The 20,054-nt window shown below is 41.6% G+C and overlaps 1 protein-coding gene across 8 annotated transcripts in view; it reads right to left on the bottom strand.

The window, feature by feature from the left end:
- Positions 1 to 276: 276 nt before the first annotated feature.
- The window catches only part of KATNAL1 (katanin catalytic subunit A1 like 1), a 38,645-nt gene continuing 18,867 nt past the window's right edge, over positions 277 to 20,054 (bottom strand). For all 8 annotated transcript variants that reach the window (XM_055801943.1, XM_055801948.1, XM_055801944.1 and 5 more), the window contains 8 exons: positions 19,824 to 19,992; positions 12,239 to 12,363; positions 11,630 to 11,735; positions 6,724 to 6,882; positions 5,747 to 5,873; positions 4,647 to 4,781; positions 2,216 to 2,342; positions 277 to 670 (listed from right to left, as the gene is read on the bottom strand). In XM_055801943.1, coding sequence (XP_055657918.1) covers positions 472 to 670; positions 2,216 to 2,342; positions 4,647 to 4,781; positions 5,747 to 5,873; positions 6,724 to 6,882; positions 11,630 to 11,735; positions 12,239 to 12,363; positions 19,824 to 19,992 — 1,147 coding nt within the window. In that variant the 3' untranslated portion in view covers positions 277 to 471. The remainder of the gene's footprint in view (positions 671 to 2,215; positions 2,343 to 4,646; positions 4,782 to 5,746; positions 5,874 to 6,723; positions 6,883 to 11,629; positions 11,736 to 12,238; positions 12,364 to 19,823; positions 19,993 to 20,054) is intronic.

The raw sequence follows: 20,054 nt of genomic DNA, 5'->3' as shown, positions 1-20,054 counted from the left end.
ATTTCTATACTGATCATGAGATCCCATGGTACGGCATACCCTTTTAGCTAGTTCGAGTCAGCTGTCCTGGCTGTATCTCCTCCCAATTTCCCATGCCCCTCCAGCTCTCCTGCTGGCAAGGCCTGAGAAACCAAAAAGACCCCAACCACACCACTGTTCCCACACCAATCCAAAACACAACCCTGTGCTAACCACCAAGAAGAAAATTAACTCTATCCCAGCTGAAACCAGGACAGTATCTTTTACAGTATCAAGTAAAGTACTCGATACTGTATCTTTTACAGTATCAGCTTATTATTGTGTTCATTCCCTTTAAAGGCAAATGGAGTTTAAAAGATCTTGTCACCAGAAGGGGATGGGATGGGGGAGAGGCAGACCTTTTATTAAACCTTTAAAAAGATTTCTAACTCATTTTGCAAGTGAAAACAACAGAAGCCGTAAAACTCTTGCAAAGGAGAGCTGTCACTGAGATTAAGCAGATCCAAACTCTGCCATCCACTTTTCATACTTCTCCAGGTCTGCAGCAGAAACAGATTTGGATATTTTCTTCAGGGCCAGCTCGAAGTCCCCCTTGGTAACCGGTAACTGAAGCTCCTCTTTAGAAAGTGCACGAATCTCTTCTGGAGTTAAGCCATTAATACGTCGTCTCATTGCCATTAAAGAGGCATCCCTGGAAACACAGGACAATGTATGGGAGCTAATTGCTAGCAGCATGTGCTGTAAGCCTATGAATTTTGATTGTATTCTCTTGCTAGAAACCACTGGCAGGAACACTTAAGAGAGCATTTATTTACCATAGAAGATGTGGTTCACATCTTTCTCAGCTTCCATGTTCCCAGATCACTACATTAATTCAAAGTAAAAAACACATTGGCATCAAAACCCATTTAAGCATATGGTAAATGTGCACAGATAATTAAAACTATAAAACTGAAAACCTTTTACAATGATTCATAGAGATGAAATTTTACAACTTCAGTGCAGGAAAGGGCAGGATGGGAGAGGAATGGCACTCAAAGACTTTTTTGTTGGTGGTTTTTGTTTGTTGTTTTTTTTTTTAAGTAGCCTGGATTTTGCACCTCCATCCTCTTAGATTTCAATCTTCCCTCTACCATGTAGCCCAAAAGGACAGTCAGCAAGTGTCTGGAGAGCAGCCCAGCTCTGTTGCCTACTCACACATAGTGCCTGAATCCATAAAGGGCAGAGCAGGAGGCATCAGACAGTAGTGTCACATGGGCCAGCAGGGCTGAGGCCATCAGTGCCTGTGGTTCCTCATGCTCTAGCTGCTCTGTGACTCCTCCCCAGCTTGGATGCTGCCAGCATGGCCCGCTGGCACAGAGAACACTGCTCATTTCTCATACCATGGCCCACATGCAGTTTGAAATTACATTCTCTCTTTCCCCAAGTTTTTCCCAGCAAGGGATAACACAGGCCTCAGGGAGAACAGGTAATTTAACTATTGCACTGCATGACACACCCCAGGTTTTCAAAACCATAGAGTCATTTCACAATTTCAGAAAAGCAGCAGGGGAGGATAAAAAAAAAAAATCCCAAGCCATGTTCTTAAAGGATCAATTTCTCTTGGCAGGGATCCTGATGTTATAAGGGGACACAGACTTCCTTCCAATAAGTTTTTTCAAATACTTATCCCTCCACCAGAAAAGACTCATTTGTCAAAAAGTGAAAGAAATCATGGGAACAGAATGGAAATAAATTCAATACTAATGCTATAAACTATCTGTATCACCCTTGCACCTAGAAGATTCATGCAGAAACTAAGACAATGCTGCACTGGGGTTGTCCAAACATAGAGCATATAGATAGATGCTTCACAGAAGTACTCTGTGAAAGGTTCCTTTGCATTACAAAATTCTAACTCTTAAACTAATGGTATTAAAAAAAAATAAAAATCCAAACCTGTTTTGCACTACATTAACAAATGCAGACAAATGCAGTAAATGCAGCCAACATGAGATTTGCTCAGAGATTTTTTCTCTTCAGATTTCAGAAAACGTGACTACATCTTACAGAAAGACTCCATGGTCTTTAGACTGCTCACATGACAGTTGTGCATGGTTCCAGTAAGTAGATTTGGGCCTTCAAACATAGTCAACTGTTAGCATGGCTTCAGCTGTAGTGGGATTGCCTTTTATCACATAATGCAAATGATGACTTTCTATGCAGTTTTCTTTGCAGATTAAGGAGAATGAGATACCTGCAAACATTAGTGATGTCAGCACCAGAATAGCCTTCGGTCTTCTCAGCAATTTCTTCAAGACTGATATCAGGATCCAGTTCTATTTCCCGAAGATTAATCTTAAGTAGCTTTTCTCTGCCTTTTGCTACAACATACAAATACATGTTTGAAGACTTGTGACATTAAAATCAGATATAAAACAACTTAGATATTTCAGTGAAAAGTAAAACCAAAAGGGCTTAATATAAGAAAAGGAAAGAGACAGTACAAATCATAGTGAAGTGTGCAATCTAATACAGTAAAGTATATGGCTAAAAGTAGTAAACCGGTATGCTGTAGAGCCATTTTCCAAAGTCATACATCATTAAAAATGTCTGTTATGTCTCAGGTGACAAAGCATTTGGTCACATACTACCCAAGGGCACAAAAGCACAATCCTACAAATGTCTGCTTCTTCTCACATCCCTTTGGATTCACTTGCTGTTCCAAGTGTTTGACTGCATATTATTCACACAGTTTCATTAGAACCACAATGAGGATTCTATTAACAGAGCTTCAGACAGCGCAAACCCCTTAACAATAGGCTGAACTTTAAGCATATGTTTAAGCACTTTGCTCAGTTGGGACCCAAGAAAGCTGCTGAAGCCTGACAGAAAACAGATACATTAATACAGTAAACATATATTTACAATACAAATGTACTGGTATCACACTTTCAGACCCAGATGCAGTATGCACCCAGTGATAACCAGCTGTGTAAATGAGCATTTATGCAGCCAATTAACCATTTTTCTTGTAGAGGCGATGTGCACATGTGCATTTGGGTACATATGTTAAGCAGCCTAGGCTTCTAAGAGAGAATTCACATTTGACAGCTTTAGGCCTCAGTGTTACTCAGCACAAAGGTGGTAAAGAAGAAGATGCTTTCCTGGCTTTACTGTACAGAAAAATATACCCGCTCAGCATCTTTGTTTCCACAGCGACCAATTTTTATGACCTAGAAAAGAGGACAACCTCAACAGAAGAAGCAGCAGTAGGAAAGGTTAAGAGTCTTCAGGAAACGTCCACGCTTACGTTTTATTTATTGATGTCCCTAAATATTTTTTTTTAAATTTTGGGGAGATGGGAAATATGAAAGAAATTGAGCTTCCCTCAAGCTGATTTTGTGTTCTTTGCAGAACTGTCAAGAACATGAGTTATCAATCACACACAACTGGCACTAGCTATAAAATGGGGATTTATTATTTGCAGAGCACAATGTACATATGGCACACCTGCAGAGAGCATCCTGTATCAGAGAACTCTCTTCTAATCTTTGCTATGGGGCTACAGAAGTCCTTGCAGTATTTTGAAAATGAAACATAGTAGAATACATACTTCCATCAAATTCCACAATATACAGGTGTATACATGACTATTATAACACTTTTTCAATTAAAGGGCCTGAGCACATCAGATCACACAGCACATTTATAAATGCATCATTTAGACTTGCCCAGAACAGCTCAACATTCTTATTTGCAGAATAGATGCAACAGAACATAAGACTGGAAATAAAACTGGAGTACATCTCAAATGTTGTCCAGGGGGCAATACACTGTGTCAAAACCCAGTCTGGTTTAATTAGAAACAAGAGCAAAAGCTGATAGGATTTTAGACTAATTGGTCATAAAGACAGGCATCCTTTTAGGAGCTGTTACCATCTGTAAGCTGCAAAGACAAGCTGTAGAACTATTAAGTGTCCTTATACCTGCTAAACTCAATCACAATTGCTGTCACCATGAACACGCATCTTGTTATCTGGAGTGCTCATGCAGGGAGATGAGGCATCCACTGTACCAAGAAGAAATGAAGCTATGCAAACTTCAAGTGATAGGAATCTCAAAATTAATAGGACAGGTGAATGACAGCTAGGAAAGACAACACAAACTGAGACGTCTTAGGGCAGGAAAGCAATCAGCCTGCTGCATTCTGAGTGACTCAAAGCACAGTCACAGATGCAAGCAAGCAGTGATTTACAATGAACTAAGCCTGTAAGTGAAAATTCATGGATCCACTTCTTTGCATTTGTCTGCAAGGGCACGGAGTGCATTTGCAATATTTGTGAACATGTCCAAAGGCTGCCTTTGATGATCACTCAAGGACTGACTGTTAAACATTTAAAATAATTCTAGGCTCATTAAAACTAACTCTCTTTCAAAATGTAAGAACTCATCAATGGGCTTGCAATGAAATGCCGCAGCTCTTTGTTTTTAAGCCCCCAAGCAAGTAGTAGTATTTTTTCTTTCTCTCTCTTTAAAAATAAAGCAACCCAGCCAAACAATTAACCCTTGAATTTCACTGCTCATCACAAAAACATCAAGATTCCTCTGAAATCCAACAGTCCTACCAGTAACCCTAAGCTCATCCTGCAAAGGCCATTTTAAAGGAAAATGCTCGTAGCACTTACCTGTGGGCAAAGGTATATAAATTCTCTTCTCCAGTCTCCGTCGGAGAGCTTCATCAATATCCCATGGAAAATTTGTAGCAGCTAATACCATAACCATCTTGGAAGGGTCATCATTTTCCAGAGCACCATCTACCCCTGCAAGCACAACAGTTTAGAGCAATTTCACTCCACAGCTCTTATTGATTGAAACGCTTGCTAAGAAACACTGCACGAACAGACGTTGTAAAAGTCTGGACAGAGCTAAGCAACAGCTCTATATAGTCCTAGTGCCTCTCTCCAAAATTCCCATAGCTCAGGTGTGACAAGACCACCATTGTCACAGAGAGGGAGACAGTTCATTCTTTTGCCGAGTCAGGGGAAGGCTTTCTTTGATAGCGCTAATAACACAGTCATATGTGAGGGTAGCCCTACTAGTCCTACCGGAAGTGCTCCGTCTGTCAAATCTGGCCATAGAAGAAATAGGAATCACTCCCTGGCCTCTGAAATGAGGACCGCAAAGCCATTATCATTTTGGGGCAAAAGGCTGCCTACCCTGAGTTTACCACAATGAACCTGCACATTTGAGGACATTATAAATGGTAGCTACACAATAGCTGCAATACAGAGGTAGTTACCAAACCACTATGCCATACAATATTCCTCAGATGGTCATCCTTGTTACGTGCACCTGGACAGAAAAGGTACTAAATCCGACTAACAGGGTAATATTAGCTACCACCACAGAATACAGCAAAATCAGATCTCACAATGGCAGTCTTCAAGCTGGAGACTCCAGCAAAGGGCAGAAATTTGCTTAAATCGCATCAAAATCAAAGATCTCTATTAAACTGCACAAATCTCCATTATCTGCTTCTCCTAGAGTCTGTTGCTTAAATTTGAGTCTTCAATTTACCATCAAAATGTCTGTTTTAGAAAAAACAAAGCAGAACACCGTTTTCAGTTATCTGCCTTCAAACACTCCAAAAATACACTACTCTCAAGTTCTGCCTTATTTTTCCGCTATCCAGAAAGCCAGGTTTTCCAGATTGCTCAAGTTCTTACATTCTCACCTGTAAAGAAACAGCACCCCAGCCCCAAACTCGGATCTAAACACTTGTTACCGTCCATCTGCACAAGCAGCTCTGACTTGACTCGGCGACTCGCCTCGTGTTCATCGAACGTGCCTCTGCGGCTGCAGATGGAATCTATCTCATCAATGAAGACTGTTGTTGGAGCATAAAACCTCGCCTTTATTCAAATGAAAACATCGCTGTTAAGGCTCCAGCAGCAAGCACAGGCCCTCATCAGACCACAACCCAGTCCCACTAGACACACTACGTATCTTCCCTGCCTGTCACAAGAAAATAATTCAAAATCTTGATTTACAAACTATTTGGCGTATGCTGAATTTATACACTTTAAATTGTACTCCTTGAGTCCAGGGGTCTTTCAGTGTTGGCTGGCTTTCCTCAGCAACTGGTCTTGCAGAAGGGAAAAGGAACACAATCGCAATACAGGCACTTTTCATGTCCAGGTTTTTATGCTGGTGAAGGGTAAATATAGGGGCCAGAAGGGAGCTCAGCCTATCTTAACAGAGACAGGTTTTAACTGAGAGTATTGTAGAAGTGCAGTGAGGGTCCCAAAGAGGTGAATGACTCTTCAGTATAGGTCCACACAGGCATGTCCTTTACATACCCTGCATGATGGACCACACCCACAACTGCACTGAGAGGCTTGTGTGCATCATTCAGAACAGAGACAGAATTAAAACATGTATTGCTTCCAGAATAACGGTTCCAAATCCCTTCCAGTTTCAAATCTACTTCCTATGGGCTTGTTATAACAAAATAAGAACTGGATTTCTGTCAAGGTCACAACTCTACGTTTAGTCTGGAAAATGCTACCCTGAACATGGGTGATGTCCCATCCTCAACAACAACCCAGAAAAGGATGGAAATACAAAGATGTTTTTCTAACTGGTTGACAGGGTGTCAGTTCAATGAATTCTGTGCTTCCAGCGTGCTACTGGAGGGGCAGGAAACCAAGAGACGTCCTTCCTCACCTTAGTGATCCCCAGACCACATCATCAAGGACGTACCATTTCAAACAAGAGGCGGACCAGCTTCTCAGACTCGCCTCTGTATTTAGATGTCAGGGTAGAGGAAGACACATTGAAGAATGTTGTTCCACATTCTGTAGCAACAGCTTTTGCTAGCATTGTTTTGCCAGTGCCAGGAGGACCAACCATCAGTACACCCTGAAAGGTAAAAACAAAAGTAATGATCAACAAATAAAGAAACTGCAACTGGGACTCTACACTACATCTCAATATGATCTAAGATCTGTGTTTAAATTGTTTAATAACATAATCGTCATCAGTGGAAAACAAAAGACAAAAATCCTGCTTTTGAGAACAGCATGGAAGAGTTCTGCAATTTCTTCTTATCACTCCACTGGAGTCCAAATCACAAAAGCCAGTAACTGCTGCTGCACCTATCACCTGGTAGCAGATAACAGATTTACAGCCTTGCTCTGAATCAGAGCCTGGACTTGAATTTAGGCCTTTCCCAACTCACAAGGGGCTGCACACGCAGATGAAGTCAGTGAATTCTTTTTGTAACAAAGGCTCCTTCATGAAGGAAGCTTCACAGAAACCAAAACACTTTTGCAGAAAGTTGTGTTCCCTCAGTAGAGCATTTTTCTGTAGCAAAAGATTTTGCCAAAAAATGTTTTTGAAGTGTATGTATGGATCTGGTTGATTTTTACATTTAAGTATGTATGAGAGCATTCACTGGATAGAATGGTTTGTGACACTGTTTAGTCCCTCCATCTCAGTACTTCTATGGCCATACTACTGCATCTTAGCAATTTCTGAATGAAACACATCCTCACCATGCTGTTGGATGGCAGAAGAGCACTGCTATCTCTATTTCACAGATAAGCAACCGTATATCATGTGGACTATCACTCAGTCCCACAAAAGCCTAATATGAACCTCAGTGATTATTCAGAAAGCTTTAAACTAGAAAACCGAACTACAATTGTTAAGTCCCAGGTTGGCATCCACATTATCAGACCGTCTTTCCATCTATGGTCTGTCTGAAAGCGAGAGTAAGGAGCACACATCTCTGCAGCTCAGCACATTTACCCGTCATTATGGAAGCAGGTTTTTAGCTAGACACAGTGCTCTCAGGACCCATGTTAAGACTGTAGCACTGAGAGTCATTTATCACTCTTGATAGAATTTCTAAATACAGTTATCCTTATGGATAGTCTTTCCAACACTTTCAGCAGCAGTGCTGGAGAGGGACAACATGCTGTTCCATGCCTGCATAGCACTAGAATAGGGCACTGTGATTTTAAGCATGGCACTATGAAAATGTAGTGCTCAAGCAGCTTGGGGTTTTTTTCCCTCCCAACTACAAGATCTTATTACAGGCTAACAAGTGCTTCCTAAAGTAAAGTTGTACTGTGTTGCAAGGGTAATCAAATTAACTATAATTAGAATTGCATATCATAATGTGCTTTGCAATTAATAACTTACATAAAATGCCACAGCAATAAAATATCTGTTAAATGCAAGCCACATAGCAAATTAGATTTCATCTGTTCCTCACTAAAATCTACTTCAAAAAAGCACAAAGAATGACATGGAAGAGATCTATAAAAACAAATCAACCGGGAACGCAATTATTCAAAAATGTACTATTCAAAAGCAATAGCCTCTCTGTACTCCATTTTCCATTAATTCTTAATACCTTCATTGTCATTTAACACTTAGCTAATGCAAGCTGAACATAACATCCATCGGTAAATTAAATTAGAAACATTCACACACCATCCATACAGCTAACAGTCCAACGTCACTCCTCCTCAGACTGCCCAAGGTTTCCTAAGCTCCAGAGCAAGCACGCAGAAAAAGTAAATGGACTCTTTTTCTCTCCATGAACATCCAGATATATACCATGATTTGAGTTCCTGCATAGTCATAATTGCAACTACAGCCCTGAGTGACTGGGTGAAAATTACTCAGCCTGTGATGTGCAGGTCAGAGACAACTTACTGTTCTCTCCAAGTTTCAAATGTGTATATTTAATATTTTAAAACAAGCTGCACCTCAGTTCAAATCACACTTGACCTCTGTGTTTGACAAACTGCATTACTGCAGTACCTGGTCATACAAGGGACTAATGTCATTTTTTGGATATTTGTTTGGTCCTCCATTATTATTATGGAAGGTCAAATTCTGGTTTCAGTTACATGTACCACTCACCACCGAAACCAAAGCCCATCGCTTTACATCTCCTGTATAACTATTACAGTAAGCATTACCTTGTATGTGATACTGGTGGCATTATATATGTGCATAACACAGGTGCAAAGCAGCCACACCAGGTATAAAGCTTAGAGAAAACCAAGCTCTCTGGGGATAATGACGATAGAAATGTCAGTTAAAAAAAAAGAAAAAGAAGAAAAAAATAACTTGGGTTCTCAGCAAAACAAAATATACATGGTTGCAAACAGAAACACACAGGATCAAGTTGCTCTTTCTCTCTGCAAACTCAGAGGCTGCCACTTACTCACCAGTTAAAATCCTTGACAAACACAAAGACTTCTTTATTCTTCCTCTAAGGCTCTGTTAATCCAAACTATTCCAATAAGAAGCTGAAATGCACCACAGGGAGTAAGTGTTTTGATGAAATCACTGCAGGGTTACTTCTTGTTGTTGTAACAATCACTAGCAGAGCAGTGGGAAGCACAGCAAGCAACCAGGCCTTCTTTGCACAAAACAGTTCAGAGAAAAAGAGTGAGCAAGCCCATGGACACTCAGAAACCCATGGCTGCAACTACACAGCACCTGTGTTGTATCAGGGAAGACAGCTGGCTCCTGCATACAAGGCACTGTCCTCTGAATGGAGGCACAAACTGTGAGGGCTGTCTTGGGAATTATTCTCAGGAGAGTCTGAACATCCAAAAACAGATTTGGCTGCCTTTTTCCTGAATTATTGTCCTGAATGCCTAGGCTCAACAAATGCCTGCTGCCACACTGATTACTGCAAGAAACAGTCTTCCCTTCAAAACTTCTCATCCTTGTAGCACAGTCAGAGGTCAACAGTGGGAAAAGATACATGCTGTTCTGTGTGAAAAATAAATTCAGGAGAGCTAGAGCTTCACAAGTCACCAGGGAAAAGGCTAACAATGAAGACTCTTCATGGACTTGTCAGAAATCGATTTGCATTTCAGACTGAAGAGAGGAAATAATCTCAGAATTTTTTCCATGTCTACAACCACCTAGTTTTCAGAGGCAACACTGCTCAGTAGGAAAAGATAATCTCATGCGAAGAGATGGAGACTGTAACTCTTTAAAAGACCAGGTGGTTGTTTCTTTAGTCACTGCCACAATACTGGGAGACAAGGCCAGTGGTACTGTTCACATTCCCTGCAGTCTGCTGAGATACCTGCCTTAAAGACCACTATGGCGACTACATCCTCTAGGCATATTAACAGGTGAAAAAAAGCAGAGCAGCTCTTCAGTTCCTTAAAAGTTTTGGAAGACTGGACAGACAGGGCCGTCATAGTCGATAATAAGGGTATGGATCAACTTTCTCTATGCCAAGAGGAAAAGAGAGTCAGCTGTTCAAAAGACATTAAAATCTCACCCATACATTTGTAACCCACGATATCCAGGCTCTGTCCAAGCTGATAGCTCAGTTAAGGTTAACTGGTAGTGACCACAAGCACTCTAAACCCCAAAGGCCATATACAGTCTGGGGCTAGGTTTGGACTGCGCCCCTGCAGCTCAGTAAAACCTCTATGAACAGCCCTCAGGTAGCCAGCTCCCAGCTCCTGCTGTCAGCTCCCTCTTTTTCTGACTTCCCCTCTTTAATGTTTGTAGACAGAAGCCCCAAGAATGACAAGCCTTCCACTCATCAGTTCCGGCAGGGCTTTGTTCTGTAAATAAGCAGAATAATGGGGATCTAGGACTGGCTCAGGCTGGAGGAGGACAGCTTTGAGTGTCAGAGCTAAGTATAAGCCAGGGAAGTACAAGGACCAAGCAGGAAAAGACAGGGCAAGCATTAGTAACGTAAGATCCGATACATGCTGCTAAACCAGCATACTAAACACAGAAACTACTCACATCCACAGCATTCTTTACACATGCCATTGCCTTGCAGACTCAGAATAACAATTTGCAACAGTCTCTTTTCCCCAGTAATCCCTCTCAGCAACCAGAAAGACCTTTTGTGTTGTGACTAGTTATTCCCAAAACAAGTGCAAATCCATCCCACAACAAAAGCATGATACACAGAAATACTCAGCAATCTCCTCCCTCTTCCGCCTTTTCAGCTCTAAGCAAGGTCCAGATTGAGCTCACCTCTGACCCATCAGCCAGGCCAGCTCAGTCCTATATCCTTCCCGTCACCCCACTTGCAGATCATTCTCCCACTTCAAATTTCTCCCACTCCAGCAGTAACTATGCCCAGCTGCAAGCATAACTGCAAAGCTAAATCATCACTCAGACTAGCCCCCTCTCTCCTTGCTTCCTTGCACCATCCAGCCTGCACTTTGCAGTTTGAGTGAGAGACAGCTGGCACATGCAGAATAAAACACTGCCTTCCCCCGTGAAGTGTTGAGGAGTGACCACCATGATCACTCATATGTCTCATATCAATATAAGCTGTCTATTGAGCATTTCTGCTTCTGTCAATATACCCTATATGCTTGCTTACATGTACAGGCTGACATATAAAAAGTATTATAATGTCAACAAGCTATGACTAAGTAAATACAAAAGAATTATTATTTACTGTAAAGCCCACACACACTTCCAGCTGTTTCTTTCAGTGCATTTTACATGAATCATTTTGAGAGGATTTCATCAACAAATTCCTGATTTTTCCCATTTGCCTTTTTGGCCTCCTGCAACAGGCATCCACACACACTGCAGCAGCATACATACATAACTACAACTTGCCATTTACTAACACCAAATAAATTCTCACCTTCCAAGGTCTTCTGATCCCTTTGAAAAAATCAGGCATCCACATTGGAAGAACGACAGCTTCTCTTAATAATTTCTTGGCTTCTTCCAAATCTGCTATGTCATCCCTGTGCAAGATGAAGAAACTTGTATAAGATTGCTGTACAAAAATATTTCTTCTGTTTTTATACAAGAAAAACAGAAAAGCTTTTCACTTAGTACCATCTCTTTTAGCATGTCAGTATATGCCTCATGAAAGCACCCTTATAATCCTGTGACCTAAAATTGAATCCACTTTTGGAACATAGGGAACAAAAGATTTTCAACTCAAGTTACCCAGAGCTGCTTAATTAAGAATTGTTTTGTACATGTGAACACCAAAGCAGTATCTTTAAAGCTCTCTGGTGTGTACTTTCATTTCAGCAGTACCTGTAAAGGATGTACTGCGCATAATATCAGTTAGCAACAAAAGCTTAACTGTAACCAAATTAATAAACAGTTTAAACAAAAAGACCTTGTTTTGCCTATCTGTAGAAGATTATGATGACTCTCATTTTAAGAGTTAGAAGATGGATAATTTCTCTTCTTCTCCACACTAGCAAAAACATTTCAGTTGAGAAAATCCTCATACCAATGTATGCTTGGATTCCTTGATACAATGTCCCTTTCGAGAGTTTCAACCATGTCTTTGTTGTAACCAGCTCCATCAAATTTTGGAATTTCCCCATCACTGACTTCCTGGGGTATTTTCTTTCCCTAGAAGTAAAAGTCATACAGTCTCATAAGGACATTATTCTATCAACATATCCTTTACTAGCAATACATAGCAAAATTGTCTAGTTCAGCTCTGTAGAAGCCACCCAAAGGTATCAAGCTTTAACACAGCTATCTCAGCACCATGATGGCCAGCAAAACCAACATGCCCACACTCTACATGCCACAAAGAGGCCACAAAGAGGCCACAAAGAGTCCCCAAACACTTGTGGTTGCTTCTACCTCAACAGCACCATGCTTCCTTCATAGATGCAGCTCAGAGTGATAAACCCCCATCCAAGTTCCTTATGTATCACCGTGGGTGGGTGGCTGGCTGGCTGGCTGGCTGGCTGGCTGGCTGGTTTTAAAGCAGCAAACCAGGCTCTCTTAGTAGTGCTAAACCACTCTTTAGAAACTGACACACTTCCCGGTCAGCTGAAGGCATGAATGCAGGAACAACCTCACAAAGCAGGCTGCTGGTCACAACTTAATTGTACATTAACTCCTAGCTGAAGACCAGAGCATCCAAAGCATATTTTGAAGATGCTATACCTGCCACACTACCTGCCAGAGCTAAACAACTGGCACCCCATCATCACGGAAAAGGAACACAAAACATTGCCTTTGATGGGGGAAAACCAAGGTTCTCTCTTCTTGTTTAATTAAAGGTTTCCTGCCCAGCAATTTCTCCTTGCTTCAGCTGCACACTGTTTCCCTCCTCTCATTCACAGGCCAGCTCCATAAACAGTTAACATGCTTTTAAAAGGTCATATTTATTTAAAGGCTGCACCAAAAGTCCTAAAGAAGCTCCCAAGTCAATCAGGCTTCTTTGATCTTCAGTAATTTCTGCAGCATGCCAATGCTTGTTCAGCAACCAAGCCACAGGCTGCCTCTGCCCCAGATGGCCCAGACTTTCTGGTTAATACTTCCACAGTGCCGTTAAGCTTATGGGGGTGAAGTAATATTTTCCCTTCGAAGCATCAGGGCTCATGCTCCTCCTCTCCCACTTCAGAAGGAAACCGCTTCCCCTCCCAGCTCAACGACAGTCTTCAGCAGTGCCTGAAAAGCAGCTGCGCTGTTTTAAAGGAGGAGGGTGTGTGGGGAGCTACTTTAGGACTCTTAACTCAGCTTCTAAACACTATCAGCAGCAGTTAAAGAATCCCAGCTGGCTGGACAAAAGCAGCCTAGGCAAAGGCAGGCTGAGAGGCAGCTGGAGACACACAAATAACCTTGCAGTAGAAAAAGAAAAAGGTAGCAATTACACCCCTCCCAGTTGCTGTTTGCCAACAAGGGAGCACAGTTTATCTTCCCACTATTTTTATTTCTTGCTTCCAACCTCTGTGTTGTGTAGTACTCGCCAATCAGTTTTTTGCAATGGAAATGAAGCTGCAAGTTGTGTTTAGACAAAAAGCTGGTGTCAAAAATGTAACAGTCTGGCATAAAAAGGAAACAGAAAAAAAAGCCCTGTAGAGTTTGGAGGATTTCAGGAGCGAGAAAATGGAATCCAAATGTAACCAGAAAAAAAGAAGGAGGGAAGGGAAAAAAAAAAAAAAAAGAGACAATTAAACGAAAGGTATTAGCTTTCTGTCTTTGTTACACACTTCTCTCCTATCTCTCTGCAATGGACCAGTTTTCTTAGTGCCAGAATTTCTCCACACATCTCAAAACAAATCGGAGGGTTTCTATTTTCTGGGTGAAACAGAGCTAAGGCAGGCTTTAAAAAGCAGAAGGCAGAGCAGATCGCTGCAGCACACTGTGGAGGAGGCTGAGGCAGCAGCTCCGGCCCCGGCTCCCGAGCCCGGCCGGCAGATCCGCGCCCAGCGCGTTTGCTGTGCCTCATACGGGCGGTGAACACAACGATCTGGCAATGCGGGCGACACGGGGCCCGGCTGTGACGCTGCTCAGAGAAGCGTAAAAAAGCAGAACTAAAAGGGGAGAGAAAGGCCCGGCGGCAAGGAGGGGGCCGGCAGCACGGCGGGGCGGCCCCACCGGCAGCGGCGCCTCAGCCGCGGGTGGCCCCGGTCCCGTTCCCGGCCGGCTCCTCGCCGGCTGCCTGCGGGGCCGAGCCCAGACCCGGCTGCCTGCCCCTGGGATACTGCTTTTCCTGGGACGTTTTTCCTGGGAAAGGTATTTTTCCTGCCCTGCGGCACGGCTTGCCAACAAAGAGAAGGAGAAGGGCGGCCAACTGGGAGATGTGCTTTCAGCATCACCAGGGCTAGCATTTTAGTGACACTGAATGTTTCGATTTTTTTTCCCGATTGCAGAATTAAAGCAAGATTTAAAGTATTTGCAGTTTTCACATGTAATAAGATTATTAACGGTGGTCCAACATGCAATCCTCAGTCAGCAGGTAAGTGAGTAGAAACTTGAAAAAATAATTTAAAAAAATGCCACCTGAGTCCAGGCAGCAGGAGTAAGCATAATTTTTCAGTCATACCCTCATGTCTTCTTGTGGTACTACTTTCCCAAAACAGCTTTAAATAAAGCTGCTGTGATGGTTTCTCTCTAAGAAGGTATGCCAACAGAGAGAGGTATACAGGACTGCAAAAGGCTGCTTCTATTCAGTGCCCTGGGCAATCCCATCATGTAAACCTTCTCCTCAGCCAAGTTCTGACTTCGACATATTTAGAAATCTGCAGGGCTTTCCACCAGGAAGAGCTGCCAGACCTGCACTAACCCACTGGAACAAAAACCTTATTTCCAAAATGAATGCACTTCTACTCTTGTACTAAGTTCATGCATTTAGTTTCAGCAGTTGTTTCATTGATGCATCCACCACCCTGATGTACTCGCAGCGTGCATGTACTCTGCCTTCGTTTCCCAAACCAAGTTACTCTCTTGGAACACAAGCTGAACACAGTTACCCGTTCACTCTAGCAACCCATTTTTTTCTCCCTTCTAAATATTAACACATCTCTCTTGAGCATGGTTGTAGAAACGCATGCAAAATACTCCAGCTGCTGTTTCACCAGGGCCTCCTATAAAGGCATGGGTATCTCTTCTCTCTGTTGGTAGCACCTCAATAAACTGGGCCTGGGGTTTCATTTACACTCATTTCCATGGCTATATCATACTGCCACCTCACACTCAACCTCAGACAGATCAATCACACAGGATAACTCTGGTGGCTGCAATGACCAGAACTGGGTCCTGAAGACATCTTGCTTTCCTGCAGGCTCTTCTCACTACACACAGACACCAAAAACTGCCAGATGCACTCTCTGCCCCTTGCTGCCAGAGCCCCTGGCTGTGCCTTGTTCCAGCAGCCAGCCCTTCCCATCACTTCCAGGAAAAGGTGCTGTGCCCAATGAAAGTTCAGCCTGATCCGATTTCTGCTGGTCTGTCCAAATCTTTCTTCTCCTCCACTGCTGAGCTCCCAGCTTCTAGCAGAAATTCTTGTACCATCCAAGTATGCACAGCCTACAGCTCTGCACTGCTGAACATTATTCCATTTCCATGATTTCAGCACAGAGTCATTCAATTCTTCCTTTACAACAGCGTCATTCGCCTCTTCTGGTGATGGCGCTCCCCAATTTGGTGTCATCAGCAAATTTAATTAGCACATGCCTCTTTTTTTGTGCCAGGGTCATTAATTTAAATGTAAAACCAGAGTCAATCTCTAGTCTGGAGGAAATCCATAAATGATTTGCCAGTTGACTGATACTTTTTCTTTCAGCACCACTTGTTTACATTCCCCTTATTGCCTAATTCCCCCCCACTCTACAATTCTTCTACACCACACAATCACTAGATTAAGTAATTCCTTCCCATGTGGCATCCAGGTAGATTAATTTCTTTCTCTAAGACATTAACTATGACACTAAAGAAAGTGCTGGCAAAGACAACATCTTTGCTTAAGAAAAACTATTTCACTTTATTCCGCCTTCCGTCCTAAGTCTTTAACTTTTCATTTAACTTTAAATTTAACTTACAGCCTCAAGCTTCACCAGGGGAGGTTTAAATTGGATATTGGGAAAAATTTCTTCACCGAAAGGGTTGTCAAGCATTAGAACAGGCTGCCCAGGGAGGTGGTGGAATCACCATCCCTGAAGGCATTTAAAAAACGCGTAGATGTCATGCTTAGGGACATGGTTTAGTGGTGGACTTGCCAGTTCTAGGTTAATGGTTGGACTTGATGATCTTAACAGTCTTTTCCAATCTAAATGATTGCATGATTCTATGATTCTATCCATTCTAAATTTGTTGTAAAACCCTGCACACTGTTCAGATAAAATTAACATCTCGTTGCCTGGATCTCTTTTCCTTTCCCCTTCTAAATAGAGGCGTGGTCAACCCAACTTACCATTCACATGAGACAACAGCAGACTGACCCAATAAATTTTACTGGAAATCTCTGCTCCCAACCCTGCAATTTCACCTACCCGTTCTTTCAGCATTCTCAGATGGAGATTATGCAGCCTTCTGGTCCCAGTGCATGGAGGTCTGTGCTTCCACCTAATGCATCTACCTCATCTCACATCTGATGATGCACATTGGAATAATCAAGCAAAATTTTTTTTTTTTAAGTCATATCTTCATTAATTTTAATATGCAATTCACAGATATGGCAGCAAAGCCCTTGGCTATTTCATATCCTTCACAATATTTACTGTCCTCATCCACTGACAATCTAAAATAATCTAAAGAATACTCCTAAAAATCTAGTGCTTAGATATGGTATTATGCAATTTCTAAAAGACATACAGGTAGCATGCATGCTGCCTCTTTAAGCTGAACTATTGAACAGAAGCTAGAATTCTTGGCAATAATCCAGCAGAAGATAGCCTGAGAACAAGACTAATAATTTCCAGTGGAACTAAGAAGGAAGAAACACTTGAAAGCACTATTTTTAAAAAAGAAACACATAAATACAAGGGTTTAGTGGATAAACACTATCTGGTGGGCTGCAGTTCAAAATTATTTTATATAGCACTACAAAAGGTCATTTTACAGGCATAGTCACGTTAAAACACCTTGTCCCAAGATGGTTACTGTCTGTGATTCTATGACATGTTCTGGGGAGAAGAAACAGTGAAAGAAGGCATTTGCCTCAAGTGAGGCAAAACACTTCTAAAACATACATACTATATTTGTATTTATCTTGAAAAAATATCACACAAAAATATGCATTGTGATATTATAGCCAGGACAGCATACAACCTATTACACTGCAATCAACATCTTAAGAAATAGGTAAGTCATCCAAGTTCATTACATGTTCTAAGCAATCTTAGCCAAGTACCCAAACCCAAGAACTACAGAGCTGAAACATTTACTACAAGGAAAGTGGTTCTTAGCGTGAAGCTTCAGGTTTGCCCTATTGTTTTTAATAGAACATGAGGAGTTACCGAACCTCTTTGGTTCAACATGGTAGGCTACAGCTGTAAGCTTCTTGCAGCTTTAAATTCAGAAATTGAAGAACATAAGCACTTGCAATCTAAGAAAGGATAAAACTGAAAGGGAAGTTAAACCCACTTTCATGCCTGTGTGTAAAATACAGAAAGTTGCATTAACTTCTTTCACTTCCCACGCCTGGCTGCTTCCTCTTTCATTCAAAATTTTCTTCAAAGGAAAATCATGGATCCCTTACAAGAATCCTCATATAACACATGAGAATTTGTGACCTGGGTTGATTTTTGCATACATACCCCAGACAAAGAAAATAAAATAACGACCAAGTAGCTAGACAAAGGGGAAGATAAGAGCACGCGTATTGGTATCTTTTTGAAGAGTAGACATATTTTCCTCCTGCCACCTAGTGACCAATTTATTCAGATCAGAGTAGTGTTTAAAATGTACCATATTAAATAGAACACCTTCATGACACTTCCTCCATCTCACAGCAATAGTGCTGCTAATCACATTATTCCCAGAGACAAGTATTGTACAAGTCATGTTGTTGTGGGCTCCCTATAGTAAAGCTCTATAATGCTCGTCAGCAGAAAGCTTCAAGAGCCGAGTTCGCCCTCATTAGAGCTAAGACTTTAAACGGCGCCTTACACAAGCACATCTGGTGAACCTGTCACACACCACAACTCCAATTCCCCATGTAGCTGGCAGAACTGTAAATAATTTCACAAATCTTCACAAGCTTTTTATCACTTGCAGGATGCACACTTGTTATTTTAAATCTTATTGATCCCGGGTAGAGAGATTTCTACAATGCTTGATCTGTGCTGTCACTCAGTAGCACTGCTGAAAATGTGCCTGGTCCTAACTACTGATAGTAATAAGGGTTGAAATTACTTAATACTTTTCCTGTGTATCAGAAAAGCAATTCATGATAGAAAAAGCGTATCTTTGAGCTCTTTCTGTGCTGTGAAGAAGTAACCTGTAATAGAAAGGCCATGAAGGGACTAACCAAATTAATTTGGAAAAAAACTGGCCTAAATATTTTCTTATTCATCTATCCAGATCTGTATAATACTGTGTGCCCCATAGGAAGGGGTTTCTCCTATCTGTCTCTTGAGAAAGTAAAGCTGCTTCAGTACAATCTTGACTTGTATCATTTATACTACAGATTCCTTGGGTTCCTCTCACTGACTCCACAGTTACATTTAAAACTGCAAGTGTCTCAGAAACAACAATTTGCATGCAGGTAATTTTTCAGCCACAAAACAGTCCTGCCTTTAACAACACTACTTGATACTGATTTACCGTTTCTCCTTTTCCTTCACTTCAGCACTGCTTCTTTTTCATGGGTCTTCACAGGAAAGAATCCCCAATTTATTCTGATTTATGTCATTCTTTTTATTTCAAAACAAAGCCTTTCCAAGAAGTATCTTCCTAAACATTATAATAAAACTGAAGAAAAGGAAAGCTGCTACAAGTTTGCTTTTACTACGTTTCTCTCATGTAGTTTTTAAATATCTAACTTCAGATAATCTGGCACAGACTTATCTAGCATCAATGCATTTACAGAAGTGTCCTAGACTTCTAGGCACACCCAAATTTTACTATTGCATGGCAGAGGCAATGGTACTGTGGAACTCCATAATGCTTAAAGTGTAGAGAAGGGCACTGGTCTCACTTTGCAATTTTTACATGGAAATCTTTACAAAAAACTTGGATTCCTTTTTTTCTTTTTTTTTTAAAAAAAGAGGTGAGGAAGAAGGAGGTGAGCCTGACTAACACTGACAGATCACAGTCAAGTCCATGGTCTAACTGAGATAGTAACACCCCCCCCCCCCCAGCAACAGGCTACCATGCTTCCTCCCCATCCAAAAATATCAAATCAAGACAGCAAAAATACAGAACTTTCCATAATTTGGTGTCCTTATTACTAAATATCCCCATGATACATGCTTTGTCCATGAGGCAAGAGGAAAGCACGAAGTTTTCTTGCACAGGATTATTGTGGCTTTTTATTATTACCTGGATTAAATAACTAAAACTAAGAATGCTTCCCTTTGCCACTGACTGCACCATAACTCCTCCCCACCACATTCTTTCCCACTTCTTACCTTGTCATCTCTTCCTCTAGCTCTAGATTCCCTTTCGCGGCTGCCTGCAGCCTTTTCACCCTTGGATACTGCGTGTGCTCTTCCCACAGGCCCACGGGGCTGCAGTCCTGGTGATTCTTTCCTCAAAGGTTTTACATCTCGGTTGGAACGTTTTATCTGAGGTGGAGCCCTAACAACAAGCAAACACAACAAAAATATGCTAAAAACAGTAAAAAAAGAGCAACATTAAGA

The sequence above is a fragment of the Falco peregrinus genome, chromosome 4 (genome assembly GCF_023634155.1).
Source record: "Falco peregrinus isolate bFalPer1 chromosome 4, bFalPer1.pri, whole genome shotgun sequence".
NCBI lineage: Eukaryota > Metazoa > Chordata > Aves > Falconiformes > Falconidae > Falco > Falco peregrinus.
This window is presented reverse-complemented; position numbering and strand designations above follow the sequence as displayed.